General features: G+C 46.9%; 1 protein-coding gene across 3 annotated transcripts in view; it reads left to right on the top strand.

The window, feature by feature from the left end:
• Window positions 1–20,011, top strand: part of OPHN1 (oligophrenin 1) — a 656,285-nt gene that overhangs the window by 5,854 nt on the left and 630,420 nt on the right. Inside the window, exon 2 of one of the 3 annotated variants that reach the window (XM_085608319.1) lies at window positions 11,917–12,285. The exons of the other annotated variants lie outside the window; for them this stretch is intronic. Within the exon in view, the coding sequence (XP_085464445.1) occupies window positions 12,270–12,285 (16 nt within the window). The 5' untranslated portion in view covers window positions 11,917–12,269. The remainder of the gene's footprint in view (window positions 1–11,916; window positions 12,286–20,011) is intronic. 3 annotated transcript variants of the gene reach the window in all.

The raw sequence follows: 20,011 nt of genomic DNA, 5'->3' as shown, positions 1-20,011 counted from the left end.
ATGTGAGCCCTATGGTAATGTCTGTATGCCATATCTAGGTATCTGTGAGCCCTACTGTAATAACTTTGAGTCCTAGAGAGGTATCTGTGAGCTCTCAGTGGACCTGTGACCCCATTCGTTGTGTCTGTGAGTCCTAGTAAGATATTTATTTTATTTATAAAGTTTTATATAGCGCGAACAAGATCCCAAGGGATATCAGGGCGCTTTACAATCGAACTAGAAGGATAATAATGTAAACAACAACAAGTTAAAAACAAAATTATCGTAAGGTGAACGCAAATTCAAATGGAAGTTATGTTAAACAAAATACAGTGTAACGACAGAGGGACACAGTATATCCCAAAAAAAAAAAAAGTGTAGTAGTAAATGTTGAAACAGTGGAAGTAGGAACAATGACAAGTGGCTAGCCCAATTACTGAGGGAGTTTATTCATCAGAAATCTTTTGACTTCCAGTTTGAACACCGTTGTTCTGGAAATTCTGCGTATTTCTGGAGGAAGAGAGTTCCATATCTTTGGAGCCGCGCCAGAGAAGGCTCTGTGACAGGTTCTCTTTTTGTTAAGGATAGGTGGTTTCAAGAGTAAGGTAGTGGCGCTTCTAGAGGCTCTTACACCACAAGATAGTTCAAGTTTTTGTGCCAGGTACCTGGGAGTCTTGAAGTGGATAGCTTTGTGCGTCATAGTGGCAATTTTTAGCTGGATTCGTGCTTCGTAAGGGAGCCAATTTAGAGTTTTTAGGACTGGCGATATGCGCTCATTGCGTTTGGTGCCTGAAACCAGTCTAGCAGCAGCATTCAGTGATGCCCTTAGCGGAGCCAGGGTGTATTTGGGCAGGCGACAGAGGGTAGCACTACCGTAATCAAGCTTCGGTAGGACAAGCGCTTGAACCACCTGCTTGAAATCCTTAAGTGGAAGGAAAGGTTTGATATTTCTGAGTGTCCTTAACAAGTGGTTTGCTCCTTTACATGTATTACTGATATGATTTTTCATATTCAGATTCTTGTCCATGGTGACTCCTAGAGATTTGGCTGAGTCTACGATGAACGGAGTGCAGTTGAAAGCAGTGAGGTGGGCTCAGCCAGAGGTCAAGATTGGGGGTGTAATTCTGAGGGGAGACGAGCAGGAATTCTGTTTTTGAGGTGTTGAGCAGGAGATGGTTCTCAGTTAACCAGTTTTGAGTATACGTTAGGGTGGTGTTGAGTGATATGATGTTTTCCGGGGATGAGATTTTCAAATAGAGTTGCGTGTCGTCGGCATACATTTGGAAATGAATATCCATGGAGATAAGTGAGTTAGCTAATGGTTCCAAGAAAAGGTTGAAGAACTCTGTGAACTCTGTCAGTGTACATGTGAGTCTTACAAAAGGGGGTGGTGATGGACGGAGCGTCAGAACCAATCAAACACTCACACCCAGTCAACAGATCTGGGTTAGATCCATCACCGTTCTTTAGCCCACTCTGCCACCCCAGTTCAGACATGGCCATATGCAAATCAGTCTGACCCTGTGCCTCATGGGAACAGTCCAGCCCGAACTGCCAAGCCATGCCTTCCCTGGACCAGAAACAAGCTTCCTAGGACCGGTTTCTGGCATTTCACCCGTCTTCAGCCAGGCTTGCTTGAATCGAGTGGCAAAGTGAGCAAGGGACTCACGTCTGAGCATACCCTGCCTACATGTGAGCCTTGTTGTAGTGTCTGTGAGTCCTAGTGAGCTATCAATAAGCTCTGTTGTAGTGTCTGTGAGTCCTAGTGAGCCTTGTCAGTGAATGTTTGAGCCCTGTTGTAATGTCTGTGAGTCCTAATGAGCCCTGTCAGTGTATCTGTGAGCCCTGTTGTAATGTCTGTGAGCCCTAGTGATGTATCTCTGGTCCCTGTCAGTGTATCTATTCTGTGAGCCCTGTTGCACAGTCTGTGAGCCCTAGTGAGGTATCTGTGAGCCCTGTCGGTGTATCTGTGAGCCCTGTTGTAATGTCTGTGATTCTTAGTGAAGGATCTGTGAGCCCCTTTGGAATGCCTGAGTCCTAGCGAGGTTTCTGTTAGTCTTCTTTTTCAGTTTAAACTCTGTGAACCCTGTCAGTGTATCTGTGACCCTGTATCAGAGTCTGTGAATCCTAGTGAGCTATCTGTGAGCTCTGTCAGTTTATGTGTGAGCCCTGTATTCGTGTCTGTGAGTCTTCTGTGAGCTCTATCAGGGTATCTGTGGGTATCCGGGTATCTGTGAGCCCTATCGTGGTTTCTCTCAGATGTATCATAGCGAGCCTTCTGGTTTGTGAACCGAGCTGTGATTGGATAGGAGTCCAGTTTCATCTGTGAGCCCTTTTGTGGTGTTTGCAAGCCCGTGTGTGCTCTTTGGAAGCCCTGGGCCAGTGGAGCCGGGCATGGGCTGGTGATACCTGCATTGTGGGGGGGGGGGGGGGGGCGCCTTATGCAAGCCCTGATTGCTAAAATCGATTCTTCAGTCGATATTAACTCCTTCTTTCACCCTTCCAGGGCAATAACATGAGAATCCTTTTCATTGGGTAATAGTGATCATGCGTACCCACACAGTAAGGTATGAAGCGCGTTGTTGGTAAAAGATGATTTCGATGCCCACCTACTGCCAGTGTGCACGGATTAGGCATTGTCATGAAGCGTGCACTGGCAGCTTCTTACACCAGAAGGCAGGGAGATAGTGCAGAGCAGTGGGGGCTGGGTACGGGGGGGGGGGGGCGAGAGTAGAGGCAGTGCAGAGCAGTGGGGTCTGGGTACGGGGGGGGGCGAGAGTAGAGGCAGTGCAGAGCAGTGGGGGCTGGGTACGGGGGGCGAGAGTAGAGGCTGTTCCATTACCTGGGTTAAGGGCCAGTGCCTTGTGGACTCCCTGCTTGAACATGTTGCACGCACGATGCCCTGCTTGTAAAATAAACGTGGTCTTTCTGGTTCCTGACTCCGCCCACTCATGCCATCTGTCACCACGTACAGATCAATAATCGCTTGCAGCCGCTCCCCTCGGTATTGTTTTGTTTTACGAACAGAACATTCTCACCGCTGCTGCCCCAAAGTAGCTGATCTGCTCAACTTCAAACTTCAAACCGTTCAAGTTTGTTAAAAAACAAAAAGGTGCAACCCAGACAGCCCTTATGCTGCGTGCAGCACGCACTCAGGCATGCATTCTGGGCCCTGTTCTGTGGTGCGGTGCAGTGGTCTGGCCCTCTCGGCGGTGAAGGCTGAGCGTAGGAGCAGCTGCCCTGCCCTTTGAAATGTCCCCAATTGTGCACCAGAGGGACTCTTGTGGGGTTAAAGAGGATCCACCCAGTCACACTGACAGTAAACCCAGCGAGATAGCTCAGTGGGTTGCGCGCATGCTGTGAAGATCTGCTACCAGTTCAGATCCGGGCAAGGCAGAGGTAGCTCCCTGTTTGATCAGTGTATTACCCCCAGTACTTGGACGTTGGTGAGGGAGCAGACGAAACCATTCGGGCTGCATTTGTCTTTGTGCACTATCAGTCAGGGGTGATTAGCATATATGGCTTATGTACAGCAGCCGGTGTGCAGCGACTTGCCCCATGTGGACCGCTTCGCCGCCGATGAATGCAAACATTTGATTCGCATTCTTCACGACACAGCCACATTTATATAGCGCTTCATACCCCCGACGAGGCGCTATAGCGCTTTCAGGGGACGGATAGCTCGCGAATCCCTACATTTTGGACCATGACTAGAAAGTGGAATGATATTTATTGCAATGTAACCTCTTCCCAGTATGTATCTGGAAGAACATTGATATTTGAGTAGAAATTCTGGCTTTACAGTGCCTGCTGAATTAGAGAGCGTGCTCTGCAGAAGGGTTTATTAAACGACGTGCAGTGCTGTAAAGGGTGCGTCTGTCGGAGAGTCGTGTGGAGGGGCTGCGGTAGAGTGCGCGGTTTTGCCGCAGGAGTGGGAGGCAGCGCCAGTGTTGGAAGCCAGGCAGCAGCGCCAGTGTATGATGAAAGGCTGCGCCAGTGTGGGAGGCCAGGCAGCAGTGCCAGTGCGTCAGCGTGTGATGAAAGGCTGCGCCAGTGTGGGAGGGAAGGCTGCGCCAGTGTGGAAGGCCAGGCAGCAGTGCCAGTGCGTCAGCGTGTGATGAAAGGCTGCGCCAGTGTGGGAGGCCAGGCAGCAGCGCCAGTGCGTCAGCGTGTGATGAAAGGCTGCGCCAGTGTGGGAGACCAGTGCAGTGGCACTGCATCAGCATGTGATGAAAGGCTGCGCCACACTTGCGGCCCACGGAGCTGTGGCGCCGGCACCCTCCCGTTAATGTAATGTTATTTTAAGTACATTTGTAAAGCGCTCCGCTAGCTGTAGGTGTACCGGCGCTAGCTCAGATTCACAGTAAAACGACCCACGAACAGGCCCAAGATGTTAAATAGCCATGTATTCAGTTGGACCGGCCATCCCCGAGAAGAGGCCCACTGCCTCTGTGTTTAGTCTTTGCAGAGGGGGACAGTTCACAGCGAATCTCCATATTTTGACAGCCTGTTTACTTGTGCAAGTGTGACACCTGTCTCTGTTGTTAAGGGTTTTTATAACGCAGGTGCTCTGCGCCATCCCTGTTGTGCGCTCAGAGGTGATTGTAATCTTGGATCCAGGCTCTGCATTCGGTTTTACAGTCGCAGGTTTGAAGCAGCTCGCGCTCTGTCTAGGTTTTTGCACTCACAGTTTTATCCTAGTCCAGCCTGACAGCCTTGCTTTCTTGTCCTGTTGAACTCTACCTTCTCCTGGACTTCACTTCAAGAAATCTTCGAATTCCGAAGGTAAGCCGTGATTGGCCCCACCCACCCCTTGTATCTGGCCCATTCTCCATCGTGGTCGGCCTTAACTTTTGACTTTGCCCCGTCTTGCCTGACCAAATTGGTTGGCGCCTTGATCTTCGAGGTCCAAGATTTTATTAAAAACGTTTTAAAAATTCATATCTCTGGTTCTACTGATTGGATTTATTTCATTCTGGGCTCATTTTATTTAATACAATGGATTCTATTTGACTAAATTGGGATATTTCTTTTGTTGTGTGTTCACTTCATTGCTGTTTGTGTGCCGCAGAAATACTTCTAAGTTAAGCCTGATTCCTTTGTGCCAAGCTACCTGAGGGTTAAGCACAGGTTTGTGCTTCACCCTGACAACGATTGTGGTTGTCGCCTGAGTGGAACTTCCATGTGCGTCATTTGTGTCCAGCTCTAAACAATGGTGACCTAACTGCTATACAATTCTCAGATACATCCGGACAGCTTCGGTGAGGTGATCTGTGACACCTGCTTTTTAAAGAGCGTTTCTTTGGAGTAGTTCAAAGTTGTAAAATGTTTCTTGGGTCTCCACGAAGGATGAGAGGATTTTCAGGACTTCAGACATAAGGCTTTTTTGAGTCCATTTGGACCCTACATGTTTTTGTTTATTGAACAATGTATAACTCGTGAAAAAACACAAAAGAAGGTCTACTGACCAATTAAAAATACCAACTGAAAGTAATATAAGCTATTTGTTACCGATAACCAGTTCGGGATGGAATGCATCTGTCTGGCATGTTCTCCCTAGCAGGTCAGTTGATGTCTAAACCACATATGCTAGCTAGTGGGTTCAGTAGAAACTGTTTGTACCTTGCAAGTGGGAACAACTTAACTGGAATCATGTAAATTCAGAATCAATAAAACGTTCTCTGTACGTTTCATCTACACGACCCCAGCAATAGATTCCAGGGTTGAACCAGGACCTTCCCAATTCAAAATAGTCTCTGGGCTCCTTCCCCTCACAATAATAATCTTCCTGAGAGAGCTAGAAAGAGTGAGAAATCCCTGGGTTTATAAAAGGCTTGACCACTTTCAACTTGGTCAACACTAAGGGGCCCATTAGGATGGTGGGCGGTTCGCCCTCACCGGGCCGGCGGTAGCCACCGCCGGTCCAGCAGGGGAACCGCCTGCCATCCACACCAGAAAGACCCCCCGCCATATTAGGATGACTGGGGGGTCCACGGCGGACAGTAAGACCGTCTGCCGCTTTTCCGCCGGTCGACTCGGCAGAGAACATGTTTAATATGGTGGCGCCATCCATATTATGATGCGGGCTGAGATCAGCCTTTCCGGAAAGGCTCACGGTCTTTGCTGTTGGGTGCCCGTAGCGGGTCCCCAGGGTGTTGGAGGGGTGGGGGGTACCTCTGCATTTGCATGCACAAGGTGGCAGTCACTGCACGGTGCCTGTCACGTTGTGCATGCAAATGCAAAACATGCATTTTTAACATTGCGGCGGGTGCTGCTTACAGCACCGCCCGCCGCAATGTTAAAAATGCGGGATGCGCCCGCCAGTGTGGCGGGCGCATCCTAATTGGAATGGCGGGACCAGCGCGACATGGGCAGTTGGTTCCGTGCCCCGATGCGGTGGCGGGCGGACATCATAATAGGACCCTTAGTATCTGTCTACCACACAGATGGCGGAAACTGTGGGGTGCTTTAGACTTGAAAGCTATGGTTACGCATTCCGGTACTTCTGAGACAGAGTGACCCGCCCTATTAAAGAAGTGGGTGATCTGAATTGAAGTGGACCCCAGACTGGATTTTGAAATATTTTGTTAAATAAACAGAGACACAGGGACACAGTGGAGTGTTATGGATAACACAGGAACCGTTTTCTGAATCACTAACATATTGTTGAACTATCACTTTACTGAGTGCTGCAGCACCGGTGCTTAAAGAATCAGAAATAATTGTTTATTAAGATAACGGAAAGGAGTGGATTGAAACTTTTGTCCTGAAGAAGATGGCTTTATTGAGGTTATACCATCGAAACGCATTGACGCTGGAAGTTGCGTTAAATTTGGCAAATACAGTAATAATAAAAAGACAGGAAATCGATTCTCCTGTAGGGTGCTGTCTATTAATTCAAATTAACAACCGCAAGACAAATGTAACTGTATTATTGTATTCCTTTCCAGGAGGTTGGAAATATAATGAAATTGTAGATTCTTGACATGTAATGATTTTAACTGTTTACATTTTTGGGGGGGGGACTCTGTATGTATTTATTCCATTTCTGTATGATTATCCATCAAATACATTTATAAGTGCCTTAAGCATTCCTGGTGGAGCATTAACCGAATATAGTATGGTAGAGTGTGAATGACTGTGTTGAACATTTGTGGCTGTATCATTTTTCATTTCATAAGGCTTTATTCGGAGCTTAAACACAAAGTCCATAAAAGCACATACATAACAATAAATGAAACATCATATTAACAAAATAATCAAGCTGTTAAAATACTTTTAAAAAACCTTAGAAAAACAGTTTAAAATATCATACTAGGCCTTGCTTTAATGGCTCGAAGAAGAAAAGTGGCAGTAAAAAAGCAAACATCAGGTGTCTGGTTAAATAACAATTTCATAGTATCTTTTACTGTCCTAACTCCATATTTCTTAAAAACAGGTTTTAAAAAAGCTGAGCGAAAATTGCCATAAATCGGACAGAATAATAAAAAATGCAAGGTGCTTTGAGCAGTAGTATTATCACAGGGGCAAGGACCATTCGGGCGTTTTTTGATACTTGGAAAAGCCACCAAATGGTGGACAATCCCAAAACGAAATCTTGTCAATACGAACCGATGGGAGGGTCTGGTGACAAAGCTCAGATATGGTTGAAAACCCATCGACTCGCAGAAACTATCATAGAACAAACAGGTAGATAAATTACCGTTGTCCCTCCCACGCACCTCTGTCTTATAGCTCATGAAAACAGATTTCATTTCATTTTTGGTCAGACCCGTGACTGCATAATGATCCTCTATTACATTAAGACCATAGATCTCCAGGAAACTACCCGTAACAAATTTGACCCATGGAATCTTTTGCTTTGATGATAGCTCTATTTAAGGAGGTCTCTTCCTTTGCCCAAATAGCTCGCCACAACAAAAGTGGTCTAAGGGCTACAGAATCTTTAAGATGTTGAATACCAAACTCCCTGTGCACCAGATCGGTAGAAACCGACGTGGGAAGACACAGGAGTCTTTTTAGGAAGAGGTTTTCCTCCACTTGTAGACTACCACCAGAAGAATGCCCCCAAATACCAGCACCATAGAGAGCTATAGAAAGACACCTCATTTGATAAATTTTCAACATGTCTTTTATCCGTTTATCCCCAATTTTAGATGCGAACTGGAACACCCCATGTGCGCATTTCGCCATCCTCACTCTGACATGGTTGATCTCACTGGTCCAACTACCTGACTTAGAAAATGTTATACCTAGGTAGTTAAAAGAGTCCACCGTTTGGACTTTAACCCCATCAATAAAAAACGAATGCGGTTTTTTACAACTCTTACCACATTCCATAACAAATGTTTTAGTTTTATTGATCTTCAGCTTCCTTTCCTTAATGAACTGGGAAAACCTGTCCATTAGGCGTTGAAGGCCAATGGGGGTCCTAGATAAAATAACGGCATCGTCCGCATAAAGTAAAACTGGGACGTTGAAATCAAGGGTTTTGGGGGCGTCAGCCGCAACGGCCTTTAAAACAGAGTCAATCTCGTTAATAAAAAGTGTAAAAAGTAGAGGGGCAAGCACACAACCTTGTCTAATTCCACGTCTAATAGGGAACTTAGAGGTAAGCTCCCCTTCCGGGCCAAAGCGAACACTAGTTCTAAGGTTAGCGTATAACCGGGCCAAGAAATAAACAATGCCCTCTGGTGCACCCATTTCCAATAATTTCTCCCATAGGATCTTATGGTTCACCATATCGAAGGCACTGCTCAAATCTGCAAAGCAGAGGAAAAGAGAACCATTCTTGGCCTTCGTGTACTTCCCTATGAGAAGATCAAGGTTGAGGCACTGTTCTACTGTCCCTCGACCCTTCCTAAAACCATATTGGGAATTGGCTAATATATTATTTGAATTGGCCCATTCTTCTAGTCTAACCAGAAGCACCCTGCTCATAATTTTCACAGAGGAATCGAGGAGGGAAATCGGACGGTAGTTCTTAGCGTCCCTCCTCTCCCCCTTCTTATATATGGGGATAATAATAGATTCCTCCCAGGTGTCTGGGACTCCATAACGGACCGCTGCATTAAATACATTAGTTAATATCGGGCCCCATATCTCTGGTTCTTTTTTGTATACATCAATGGGCACCCCGTCGGGCCCCTGGGCCTTTCCTCCCTTACTAACAGAGATGCAATCCTGAACCTCGGAAATTGAAATGTCTAAGGAAATGACAGGCCAATCCCCACCCCCGACCTCCAGAGATTTATCCGAGTCAAAAATCTCGGAGAAGTGGGAGACCCAGCTATCTGCACTGACATTGGCCGTCAGTTCAGGCATCTCCTCGCTCTTAAGAAAGGGACTATTAACTGTTGCCCAGAAGAGGGAAGAGTCAGAAGTTTCAGCCGCCTGGTCTAGCTTGTCCCATGCCTCATGTCTCAATTCGGCCTTCCTTTTTTTGACTGCGGCCTGATAGGTGGCTCTGAGCTCCCTAACCAAAGGAATATCCCTTGGTTTAGCTACGAGTGCCTCTTTTAAACCTTTAAGGGCAATGGTGCTAGCGTGGTCGAACCACCCCCTTTGCCTGCACGACTTCCCCTTAAGAAGCCTTGTAAATTTGGCCTCAATAATGAGATTTATTTTAGTAAACTTGGGTACTATTACATCCGTTAATACTTGACTTTCTAAAATAACGGCAATTTCGTTAACGCAATTAAAAATAATGGAGTTGGACAGAATATCAGCTTTATCTCCCTTCCACCTAATTCTAGTTCCATTTGGGCGGTGGGGTTCGATATTTGCTATAGTGTTAGGATAGGGGCCTAGTGTCGCCTTCCAAAGAATGGCCTCCATGGTTAGGCAGTTGTGATCACTTATAAGATTATCAACTACCAAAGGGGCAGTACACCATGGGTTAAGGCTTGTTGAAATGCAAATAAAATCAATCACCGTATTTGCATTTCGGCCCGTAAAAGTAGGGATAGTTTCCCCAGAGGCACCTTTCAGATTCTCCAACAATTCAATGTCGTAGGTCATTAAGATTTTATTTAATGAATCTCCGTATGGGTTATGGGGAAAATGAGAGACGCCTTCCCCCCAACAATTTACGAAACCACAAACCCTATGTGCAGATAATGGGCACACAGCAATATTAAAATCCCCTAACCATATGAAATCAAACACAATATTGTTACCCGTTACTATGTCAGCCAGAGCAGACTCTAAAGCAAACACTACCTGCTGCCTAGTATTGTCAAAAACATTATTATAAAAATTAATTAAAAGGATATTTCTACCCAGCTCCTGGTAAAGCCATAGGATCTGGGAATGGGCCCCAATGGGTACATATTTCTTAACAATAAGTGGTGCATCCACAGAAATCAGAATCAAAAGCCCACCCTTAGCTCTGCCCGAGGTGGAAGCCACCGCCGGCAGTTGGTAAGAAACATAACCCGAATAATTAATGGGGACCATACTCCAAGTTTCCTGGAAACAAATGATTTTAAACTTATTAATAAAATCTAACCATCCTAAACAAGCATCCTTTTGTGAGAGGCCAGCAACATTCCAGCTGGCAATAGAACACCGATCCCAATTAACTGATGCAGAGGGTTTAAAAGATACTACCCCATCCCCATCGCCAGTGGTCGGACTTACAATTCCATTGGCGATTGATGCATCCGTAGAGTTCACCCTGGATCCACTTATACCAATGGCCTCCCCTGATTCTGAAGCCCCAGGGATCAATCTTACGTTTCCACAATCGACTGTTACATCGGTGTTATAAACACTGGAACCACTTGTAACTATGGCCTCCACTGAATCTGAAGCCACTGGGGCCGCTCTACATCTTCCCTCGCCCAGGGTCATATCCACAATGCCTGGGTCCACCATAGGGGATACCAGTCAGTCATTAAAGTGGCTGTATCATTTTATAGCATCTCCAAAGGGAAAACCACATTTTCTGCTTTCGAGTTAATTGGAGCTCTGTCCTTTTGGAATAGACGAGCCCCTCTCCTTGTTTTTCAAGGTAATTTAAACAGCTCTGAAGTACTCCCACTACTAATGTTTGACATCACGTATGATTTCCCAGCTATCTACTCTTATTTTTGCACCAACTGTATCAAGCTATCTATTTGATGTAACATTTGTAAAGCGCTCTGATACCCTTCCAGGGTCTAAAAACCTTTTAAATAAATAAGTACTCTTTGAATGGCACCTTCTTTTAATTGCTGCTTTATTATTGTCATCGAAATGGTAAAAATAATACCTGATTGCAGTGTTTTTGCAGCTGTCCATACAATTATTAGTAATTTCGGTAAACTTCTGTCCTGGTGGAACGTTGATGACATCACAGCCTAGTCCCCGAGTATGAATAACATGATAAGGATGTTACTTTATTTTATCCCTGTCCGCTTTCTTCGTGAATTCCAAGGTACAGGTGCTTTCAGTTTTGTTTTCTCATTTCAGTACATGGGACTTTTGTCCATCACTGGCAAGTTTCCCTGGGTAATTCCGACAGGGGGGCTTCCAGCTCCAGGCCGATGGACAGGAAGCTGTGGGTTTTCCGGTCCCCCGTGCATCCTAGCGTTTATCTCAGACGCTCTGTCGCCGCGGGTCCCTCACGGCGCCCTCCCCCGTATACTCTTAACCCGCCAGTACTTCACATTCTGCTAACTGGGCCCCGTTGTGTTAACTGTGGTAACGTGTCATTTCTGGTACCCGGGCTCTCGGTCTTTCTTTGGTTGGCAGGCCTTGGCATCTTATTGGAGGAAGTGGTCTGTGTCTCCCATGATGCGCAGGGAGTTTACTGCCTCACTGGTCCTACAGGGCCCTGTGAGTCCTACAGTCACATCTGTTCTACTTCTCAGGTGGATGTTTGGTTCTGATGTGCAGTTCGATTCTAGTAGCAGGTCTTTTATAGCTAAACATGGCTTTCTTTTTTGTTGTCAGGGTAATCTTCCCGAGGATACAGAAATGTATGGCACACCATCCATACTTTATCGAGAGTACCGTTCATGCCACCTAAAACGTGCCCTGGATCGCTCATACATGAAGACTGCCCGCCCTGATGTGTATGCTCTATTTCCTTCTCCAATCGTTACTTTTTTACGTTTTCGCTGATGCAAAAAGAATTCATTAATACAATCCATCCTCCTGCCTGAAAAGCGACTTGTGGTCTCCGACTGCCCTGGCTCATTAGCAGCTAAGAAAATACATCTGATTATCAGTACAACAGGCAGAATTGTTACTTATTCTGTGCGTTGTTGCCAGGACTCCACCTTCTCCGTGTGATCTGGGGCCTAATGTCCGATGTTGGAGGTAAGAGTTTATCTGCTGCGTTGACGTTACTTAATACCTTGGTTGCCCACATTTCAGAAAGAAGTGTTAGAACGCCCAAGGCCAGCTTTAGGGCGGTGCTGCTGCACTGGGTGCTGACCTGGAGGTGGGGGCACGACCCCTTGAAGGGTGGGGAGCGCTGTGTTTAGCCATAACTTCCAATTTAAAAGCCCCTGCTGCATAGTCCCATGTGCTTTCAGGCAGCAATACAAATGTTATGATGGCTCCTGTGATTAATGTTCCTGCTAGAGAGGCGGATCAGAGTTTTGTCTAGTGGCAGTTTTGACTCGCCATAAAGTAGTGCAGAGGGTTAACATGCCTGCTGCAAAGAACAGATCTGTATTTTATGTGGATAGTTGAATGGATTAGTAAAGCCAGCCTTTACCAGCGCTTTAAAACAAATGAAATGTATGTGAGAGAGGGGCAATGGAGAGATGAGGGGCACTTTTGGAAGTGAGGGAATCTGAGGAGGAGGTCATAGGGGAAAGGGGGGCTGTGGGAGGGGTGCGTTGCCCCAAAAAATTGTTGCACCGTGCACCACCAGTGCTAAAGCCGGCCCTGACAACACCTGTGGCACTACAGTGGTGTGTTTCAAGCTCTGCAGAAGAAACAACACTATGGAAAGAGAGGACAGCCACAAACACATTACACGATTAGCAGGATTGGATAGAAGTGCCTGTCCGCCGCCCTTACTAGTGTGTCCCTGTTGTAAGGCAGTGCCAGTCCATTATAACTAAGTCAGTGAGAGAAGTGTGGGCCAAAGGCCTTTAACCATGGCATCATTGTAGAGAACCGTTAGTCCAGTCCCAGTACAACCATGGCAGTGTTACAGGTGCCAGTCCAGTCCCATTACAAGAACTGCATTATTATAGAGGTGTCCCTGCCCAGCCCTACTACTGATCCAGCCCTAAAGTGGATGTGTGCCTGTCCTGCTTCACTACTAGCATGCCAATATTGCATTTCACAGCCTTTTTATTTTTTATCTATTGTTTATAAGTGTCATTATTGCAGAGAAGTGCTGATCCACTCTGGTTTCAAATATTACAGTTTCGCAGAGAAGTGCCCGTCCAGTCATGTTGCAGCTGTGGTTGTATTCAATAAGTGCTGGTCGAGTCTTGCTACAGGCAGGGCAGTATTGTATGATTGTGAGACGTGCCGGTCCAGTAGTGTTACAGGTATGGTGTTATTGTAGAGACGAGCTGGTCCATTCCTGCTACAGGATTGTCAGTATTGTAGAGAAGTGCCGGTCCACTCTAGTTTCAAATATGACATTATTGCAGAGAAGTGCCAGTCCAATCGTGTTACAGCTCTGGCTATATTGTCAATAAGTGCTTGTCCATTGTTGCTACAGGTAGGGCAGTATTTTAAAGAAGTGCATATCCACTCCTATTACAAATAAAGTAGAATGGCAGGGAAGTGCCAGTCTCGAGTATGGTAGTATTGTAGAGAAGTGCTGGTCCACTCGTGTTACAGCTCTAGCTATATTGTCAATAAGTGCTTGCCCAGTGTTGCTATAGGTAGGGCAGTATTCTAGAGAAGTGCCAATCCACGCCTGTTACAAATAAGGCAGAATGACAAAGAAGTGCCAGTCTCGAGTATGGTAGTATTGTAAAGAAGTGCCGGTCCACTCGTTTTACAGCTCTGACTGTATTGCACAGAAGTGCTTTTTCAGTCCTGTTACAGTTATGTCAGTATTTTCAATACATGCTAGTCCAGTCCTGCTACAGGTAGGGCAGTATTCTAGAGAAGTGCCAATCCACGCCTGTTACAAATAAGGCAGAATGACAAAGAAGTGCCAGTCTCGAGTATGGTAGTATTGTAGAGAAGTGCCGGTCCACTCCTGTTACGGCTCTGGCTTTATTGCGGATAGGTGCTGGTACAGTCCTGCTACAGGTAGGGTAGTACTGTCAATACGTGCTAGTCCAGGTCTGCTAAGGGTATGGTAGTATTGTAGAGAAGTGCCGGCCCACTCGTGTTACAGCTCTAGCTATATTGGCAATAAGTGCTTGCCCAGTGTTGCTACAGGTAGGGCAGTATTCTAGAGAAGTGCCAATCCACGCCTGTTACAAATAAGGCAGAATGACAAAGAAGTGCCAGTCTCGAGTATGGTAGTATTGTAGAGAAGTGCCGGTCCACTCCTGTTACGGCTCTGGCTGTATTGCGTAGAGGTGCTGGTACAGTCCTGCTACAGGTAGGGCAGTATTGTAGAGAAGAGCTGGTCCACGCCTGTTACAAATAAGGCAGAATGACAAAGAAGTGCCAGTCTCGAGTATGGTAGTATTGTAGAGAAGTGCCAGTCCACTCCTGTTACGGCTCTGGCTCTATTGCGGATAGGTGCAGGTACAGTCCTGCTACAGGTAGGGTGGTACTGTCTATACGTGGCTAGTCCATGTCTGTTACAGGTAGGGCAGTATTGTACGATAGTGCCGGTCCACTCCTGTTGTAAACTGGGCAGTATTGTAGATAAGTTGTATTCAGGTATGGTAATATTGTAGAGAAGTGCCGTTCCAGTCCTCAGAAGTGGCAGTACTATAGATATGTGTTGTTACAGGTATGACTGCATTGTAGAGACGTGTCGGTCCAGCCCTGTTACAGATATTGGAGTATTGTACAGAAGTGCCGGTCCAGCCATGTTATATGGGAGTATTGTACAGAAGTGCCAGTCCAGCCCTGTTACAGGTATGGGAGTATTTTTCAGAAGTGCCGGTCCAGCCCTGTTACAGATATGGGAGTATTGTACAGAAGTGCCGGTCCAGCCCTATTACAGGTATGGGAGTATTGTACGGCAGTGCCGGTCCGGCTCTGTTACAGATATTGGAGGATTGTACAGAAGTGGCGGTCCAGCCCTGTTGCAGATATAGGAGTATTGTACGGTAGTGCCAGTCCAGCCCTGTTACAGATATTGGAGCATTGTACAGAAGTGCCGGTTCAACCCTGTTACAGATATGGGAGTATTGCATGGTAGTGCCGGTCCAGCCCTGTTACAGGTATGGGAGTATTGTACGGTAGCGCCGGTCCAGCCCTGTTACAGATATTGGAGTATTGTACAGAAGTGCCGGTCCAGCCCTGTTACAGATATGGGAGTATTGCATGGTAGTGCCGGTCCAGCCCTATTACAGGTATGGGAGTATTGTACGGTAGTGCCGGTCCAGCTCTGTTACAGATATTGGAGGATTGTACAGAAGTGCCGGTCCAGCCCTGTTGCAGATATGGGAGTATTGCATGGTAGTGCCGGTCCAGCCCTGTTACAGGTATGGGAGTATTGTACGGTAGCGCCGGTCCAGCCCTGTTGCAGATATAGGAGTATTGTACGGTAGTGCCGGTCCAGCCCTGTTACAGATATGGGAGTATTGTACAGTAATGCCGGTCCAGCTCTGTTACAGATATGGGAGTATTGTTCAGAAGTGCCGGTCCAGCCCTGTTACAGATATGGGAGTATTGTACAGAAGTGCCGGTCCAGCCCTATTACAGGTATGGGAGTATTGTACGGTAGTGCCGGTCCAGCTCTGTTACAGATATTGGAGGATTGTACAGAAGTGGCGGTCCAGCCCTGTTGCAGATATAGGATTATTGTACGGTAGTGCCAGTCCAGCCCTGTTACAGATATTGGAGCATTGTACAGAAGTGCCGGTTCAACCCTGTTACAGATATGGGAGCATTGCATGGTAGTGCCGGTCCAGCCCTGTTACAGGTATGGGAGTATTGTACGGTAGCGCCGGTCCAGCCCTGTTACAGATATTGGAGTATTGTACAGAAGTGCCGGTCCAGCCCTGTTACAGATATGGGAGTATTGCATGGTAGTGCCGGTCCAGCCCTATTACAGGTATGGGAGTATTGTACGGTAGTGCCGGTCCAGCTCTGTTACAGATATTGGAGGATTGTACAGAAGTGCCGGTCCAGCCCTGTTGCAGATATGGGAGTATTGCATGGTAGTGCCGGTCCAGCCCTGTTACAGGAATGGGAGTATTGTACGGTAGCGCCGGTCCAGCCCTGTTGCAGATATAGGAGTATTGTACGGTAGTGCCGGTCCAGCCCTGTTACAGATATGGGAGTATTGTACAGTAATGCCGGTCCAGCTCTGTTACAGATATGGGAGTATTGTTCAGAAGTGCCGGTCCAGCCCTGTTACAGATATGGGAGTATTGTACAGAAGTGCCGGTCCAGCCCTATTACAGGTATGGGAGTATTGTACGGTAGTGCCGGTCCAGCTCTGTTACAGATATTGGAGGGTTATACAGAAGTGCCGGTCCAGCCCTGTTACAGATATGGGAGTATTGCATGGTAGTGCCGGTCCAGCCCTATTACAGGTATGGGAGTATTGTACGGTAGTGCCGGTCCAGCTCTGTTACAGATATTGGAGGATTGTACAGAAGTGCCGGTCCAGCCCTGTTGCAGATATGGGAGTATTGCATGGTAGTGCCGGTCCAGCCCTGTTACAGGTATGGGAGTATTGTACGGTAGCGCCGGTCCAGCCCTGTTGCAGATATAGGAGTATTGTACGGTAGTGCCGGTCCAGCCCTGTTACAGATATGGGAGTATTGTACAGTGGTGCCGGTCCAGGTCTGTTACAGATATTGGAGTATCGTACAGAAGTGCCGGTCCAGCCCTGTTACAGATATGGGAGTATTGTACAGAAGTGCCGGTCCAGGTCTATTACAGGTATGGGAGTATTGTACGGTAGTGCCGGTCCAGCCCTGTTACAGATATTGGAGTATCGTACAGAAGTGCCGGTCCAGCCCTGTTACAGATATGGGAGTATTGCATGGTAGTGCCGGTCCAGCCCTATTACAGGTATGGGAGTATTGTACGGTAGTGCCGGTCCAGCTCTGTTACAGATATTGGAGGATTGTACAGTGGTGCCGGTCCAGGTCTGTTACAGATATTGGAGTATCGTACAGAAGTGCCGGTCCAGCCCTGTTACAGATATGGGAGTATTGTACAGAAGTGCCGGTCCAGGTCTATTACAGGTATGGGAGTATTGCATGGTAGTGCCGGTCCAGCCCTATTACAGGTATGGGAGTATTGTACGGTAGTGCCGGTCCAGCTCTGTTACAGATATTGGAGGATTGTACAGAAGTGCCGGTCCAGCCCTGTTGCAGATATGGGAGTATTGCATGGTAGTGCCGGTCCAGCCCTGTTACAGGTATGGGAGTATTGTACGGTAGCGCCGGTCCAGCCCTGTTGCAGATATAGGAGTATTGTACGGTAGTGCCGGTCCAGCCCTGTTACAGATATGGGAGTATTGTACAGTGGTGCCGGTCCAGGTCTGTTACAGATATTGGAGTATCGTACAGAAGTGCCGGTCCAGCCCTGTTACAGATATGGGAGTATTGTACAGAAGTGCCGGTCCAGGTCTATTACAGGTATGGGAGTATTGTACGGTAGTGCCGGTCCAGCCCTGTTACAGATATTGGAGTATCGTACAGAAGTGCCGGTTCAGCCCTGTTACAGATATGGGAGTATTGCATGGTAGTGCCGGTCCAGCCCTATTACAGGTATGGGAGTATTGTACGGTAGTGCCGGTCCAGCTCTGTTACAGATATTGGAGGATTGTACAGAAGTGCCGGTCCAGCCCTGTTGCAGATATGGGAGTATTTCATGGTAGTGCCGGTCCAGCCCTGTTACAGGTATGGGAGTATTGTACGGTAGCGCCGGTCCAGCCCTGTTGCAGATATAGGAGTATTGTACGGTAGTGCCGGTCCAGCCCTGTTACAGATATGGGAGTATTGTACGGTAGTGCCGGTCCAGCTGTGTTACAGATATTGGAGGATTGTACAGAAGTGCCGGTCCAGCCCTGTTGCAGATATGGGAGTATTGCATGGTAGTGCCGGTCCAGCCCTGTTACAGGTATGGGAGTATTGTACGGTAGCGCCGGTCCAGCCCTGTTGCAGATATAGGAGTATTGTACGGTAGTGCCGGTCCAGCCCTGTTACAGATATGGGAGTATTGTACGGTAGTGCCGGTCCAGCTCTGTTACAGATATTGGAGGATTGTACAGAAGTGCCGGTCCAGCCCTGTTGCAGATATGGGAGTATTGCATGGTAGTGCCGGTCCAGCCCTGTTACAGGTATGGGAGTATTGTACGGTAGCGCCGGTCCAGCCCTGTTGCAGATATAGGAGTATTGTACGGTAGTGCCGGTCCAGCCCTGTTACAGATATGGGAGTATTGTACAGTGGTGCCGGTCCAGGTCTGTTACAGATATTGGAGTATCGTACAGAAGTGCCGGTCCAGCCCTGTTACAGATATGGGAGTATTGTACAGAAGTGCCGGTCCAGGTCTATTACAGGTATGGGAGTATTGTACGGTAGTGCCGGTCCAGCCCTGTTACAGATATTGGAGTATCGTACAGAAGTGCCGGTCCAGTACTGTTTCAGGTATGGTAGTAATATACAGAAGTGCAGTTTCTGTTCTGTTACTGGTATGGTAGTATTGTGTAGAAATGCCTATCCTTTCCTGGTACTGGTTTGGCAGTATTGTAGAGAAGAGAGACCAGCCCCATTGCTGGTAATGCTGTTGATAAGTGCTGTTCCAGACCTCAAATATCGCAGTGCTATAGATAAGTGCTGGTACAGTTAAGGCAGTGTTTTACGTGCCAGTCCAGCACTGTTACAGGTATTGCAGTATTGTACAGGAGTGGCTGTCCAGTCTTGCCACAGGTTATGGCAGTATTGTAGAGGAGTGCTGTTCCAGTCCTCAGATATAGCAGTACTGTAGATCTGTGCTGTTACAGCTATCGCACCAGTGTCACAAAGTGCCAGACCAGCACTGTTACAGGTATTGCAGTATTGTACAGGAGTGGCTGTCCAGTCTTTCCACAGGTTATGGTAGTATTGTAGAGGAGTGCTGTTCCAGTCCTCAGATGTAGCAGTACTGTAGATCTGTGCTGTTACAGCTATCGCACCAGTGTCACAAAGTGCCAGTCCAGTTCTGTTACAGGTATTGCAGTATTGTACAGGAGTGGCTGTCCAGTCTTGCCACAGGTTATGGCAGTATTGTAGAGGAGTACTGTTCCAATCCTCAGATATAGCAGTACTGTAGATCTGTGCTGTTACCGGTATCGCACCAGTGTCACAAAGTGCCAGTCCAGTTCTGTTACAGGTATTGCAGTATTGTACAGGAGTGGTTGTCCAGTCTTGCCACAGGTTATGGCAGTGTTGTAGAGGAGTGCTGTTCCAGTCCTCAGATATAGCAGTACTGTAGATCTGTGCTGTTACAGCTATCGCACCAGTGTAACAAAGTGCCAGTCCAGCACTGTTACAGGTATTGTGGATACAAGAAAACAACAATTGTAAACATCAGATGAAGCAGAAATAACGAAGAGTCTTAGATACCGTAGGGATAGTCAAGAAATAAAATGATCACGAAACACTGGCACCTAATATGTAAGGATCCAGACATCGGTGAAAAGTTGGGATTGATGCCCAAATTGATGTATGAAAGGCACCATCACTTAAAGACCGTCTTGTGAGAAGTCTCTGCAGTGATGAACCGGTGAAAACTTGGATCAGCAAATATCAATCTGGATTTGTAAAATGTTCAAATTGCAAAGCTTGCAAAATTGGAAAAAATGCAAAACGAATTATGGATAAAAACAACAAATCAATAATGATCAAACATAAAATAAGATGCAGTTCACAGTTTGTGAATGTGGTCTTCGATACGGCGGGATCACAATACGTGCCCTCAAGAAAAGGATTCTGCAATCTA

The sequence above is a fragment of the Triturus cristatus genome, chromosome 5_2 (assembly GCF_964204655.1).
Source record: "Triturus cristatus chromosome 5_2, aTriCri1.1, whole genome shotgun sequence".
Lineage (NCBI taxonomy): Eukaryota > Metazoa > Chordata > Amphibia > Caudata > Salamandridae > Triturus > Triturus cristatus.
The sequence above is the reverse complement of the archived record's forward strand: the minus strand, read 5'-3'. Positions and strand labels throughout refer to the sequence as shown.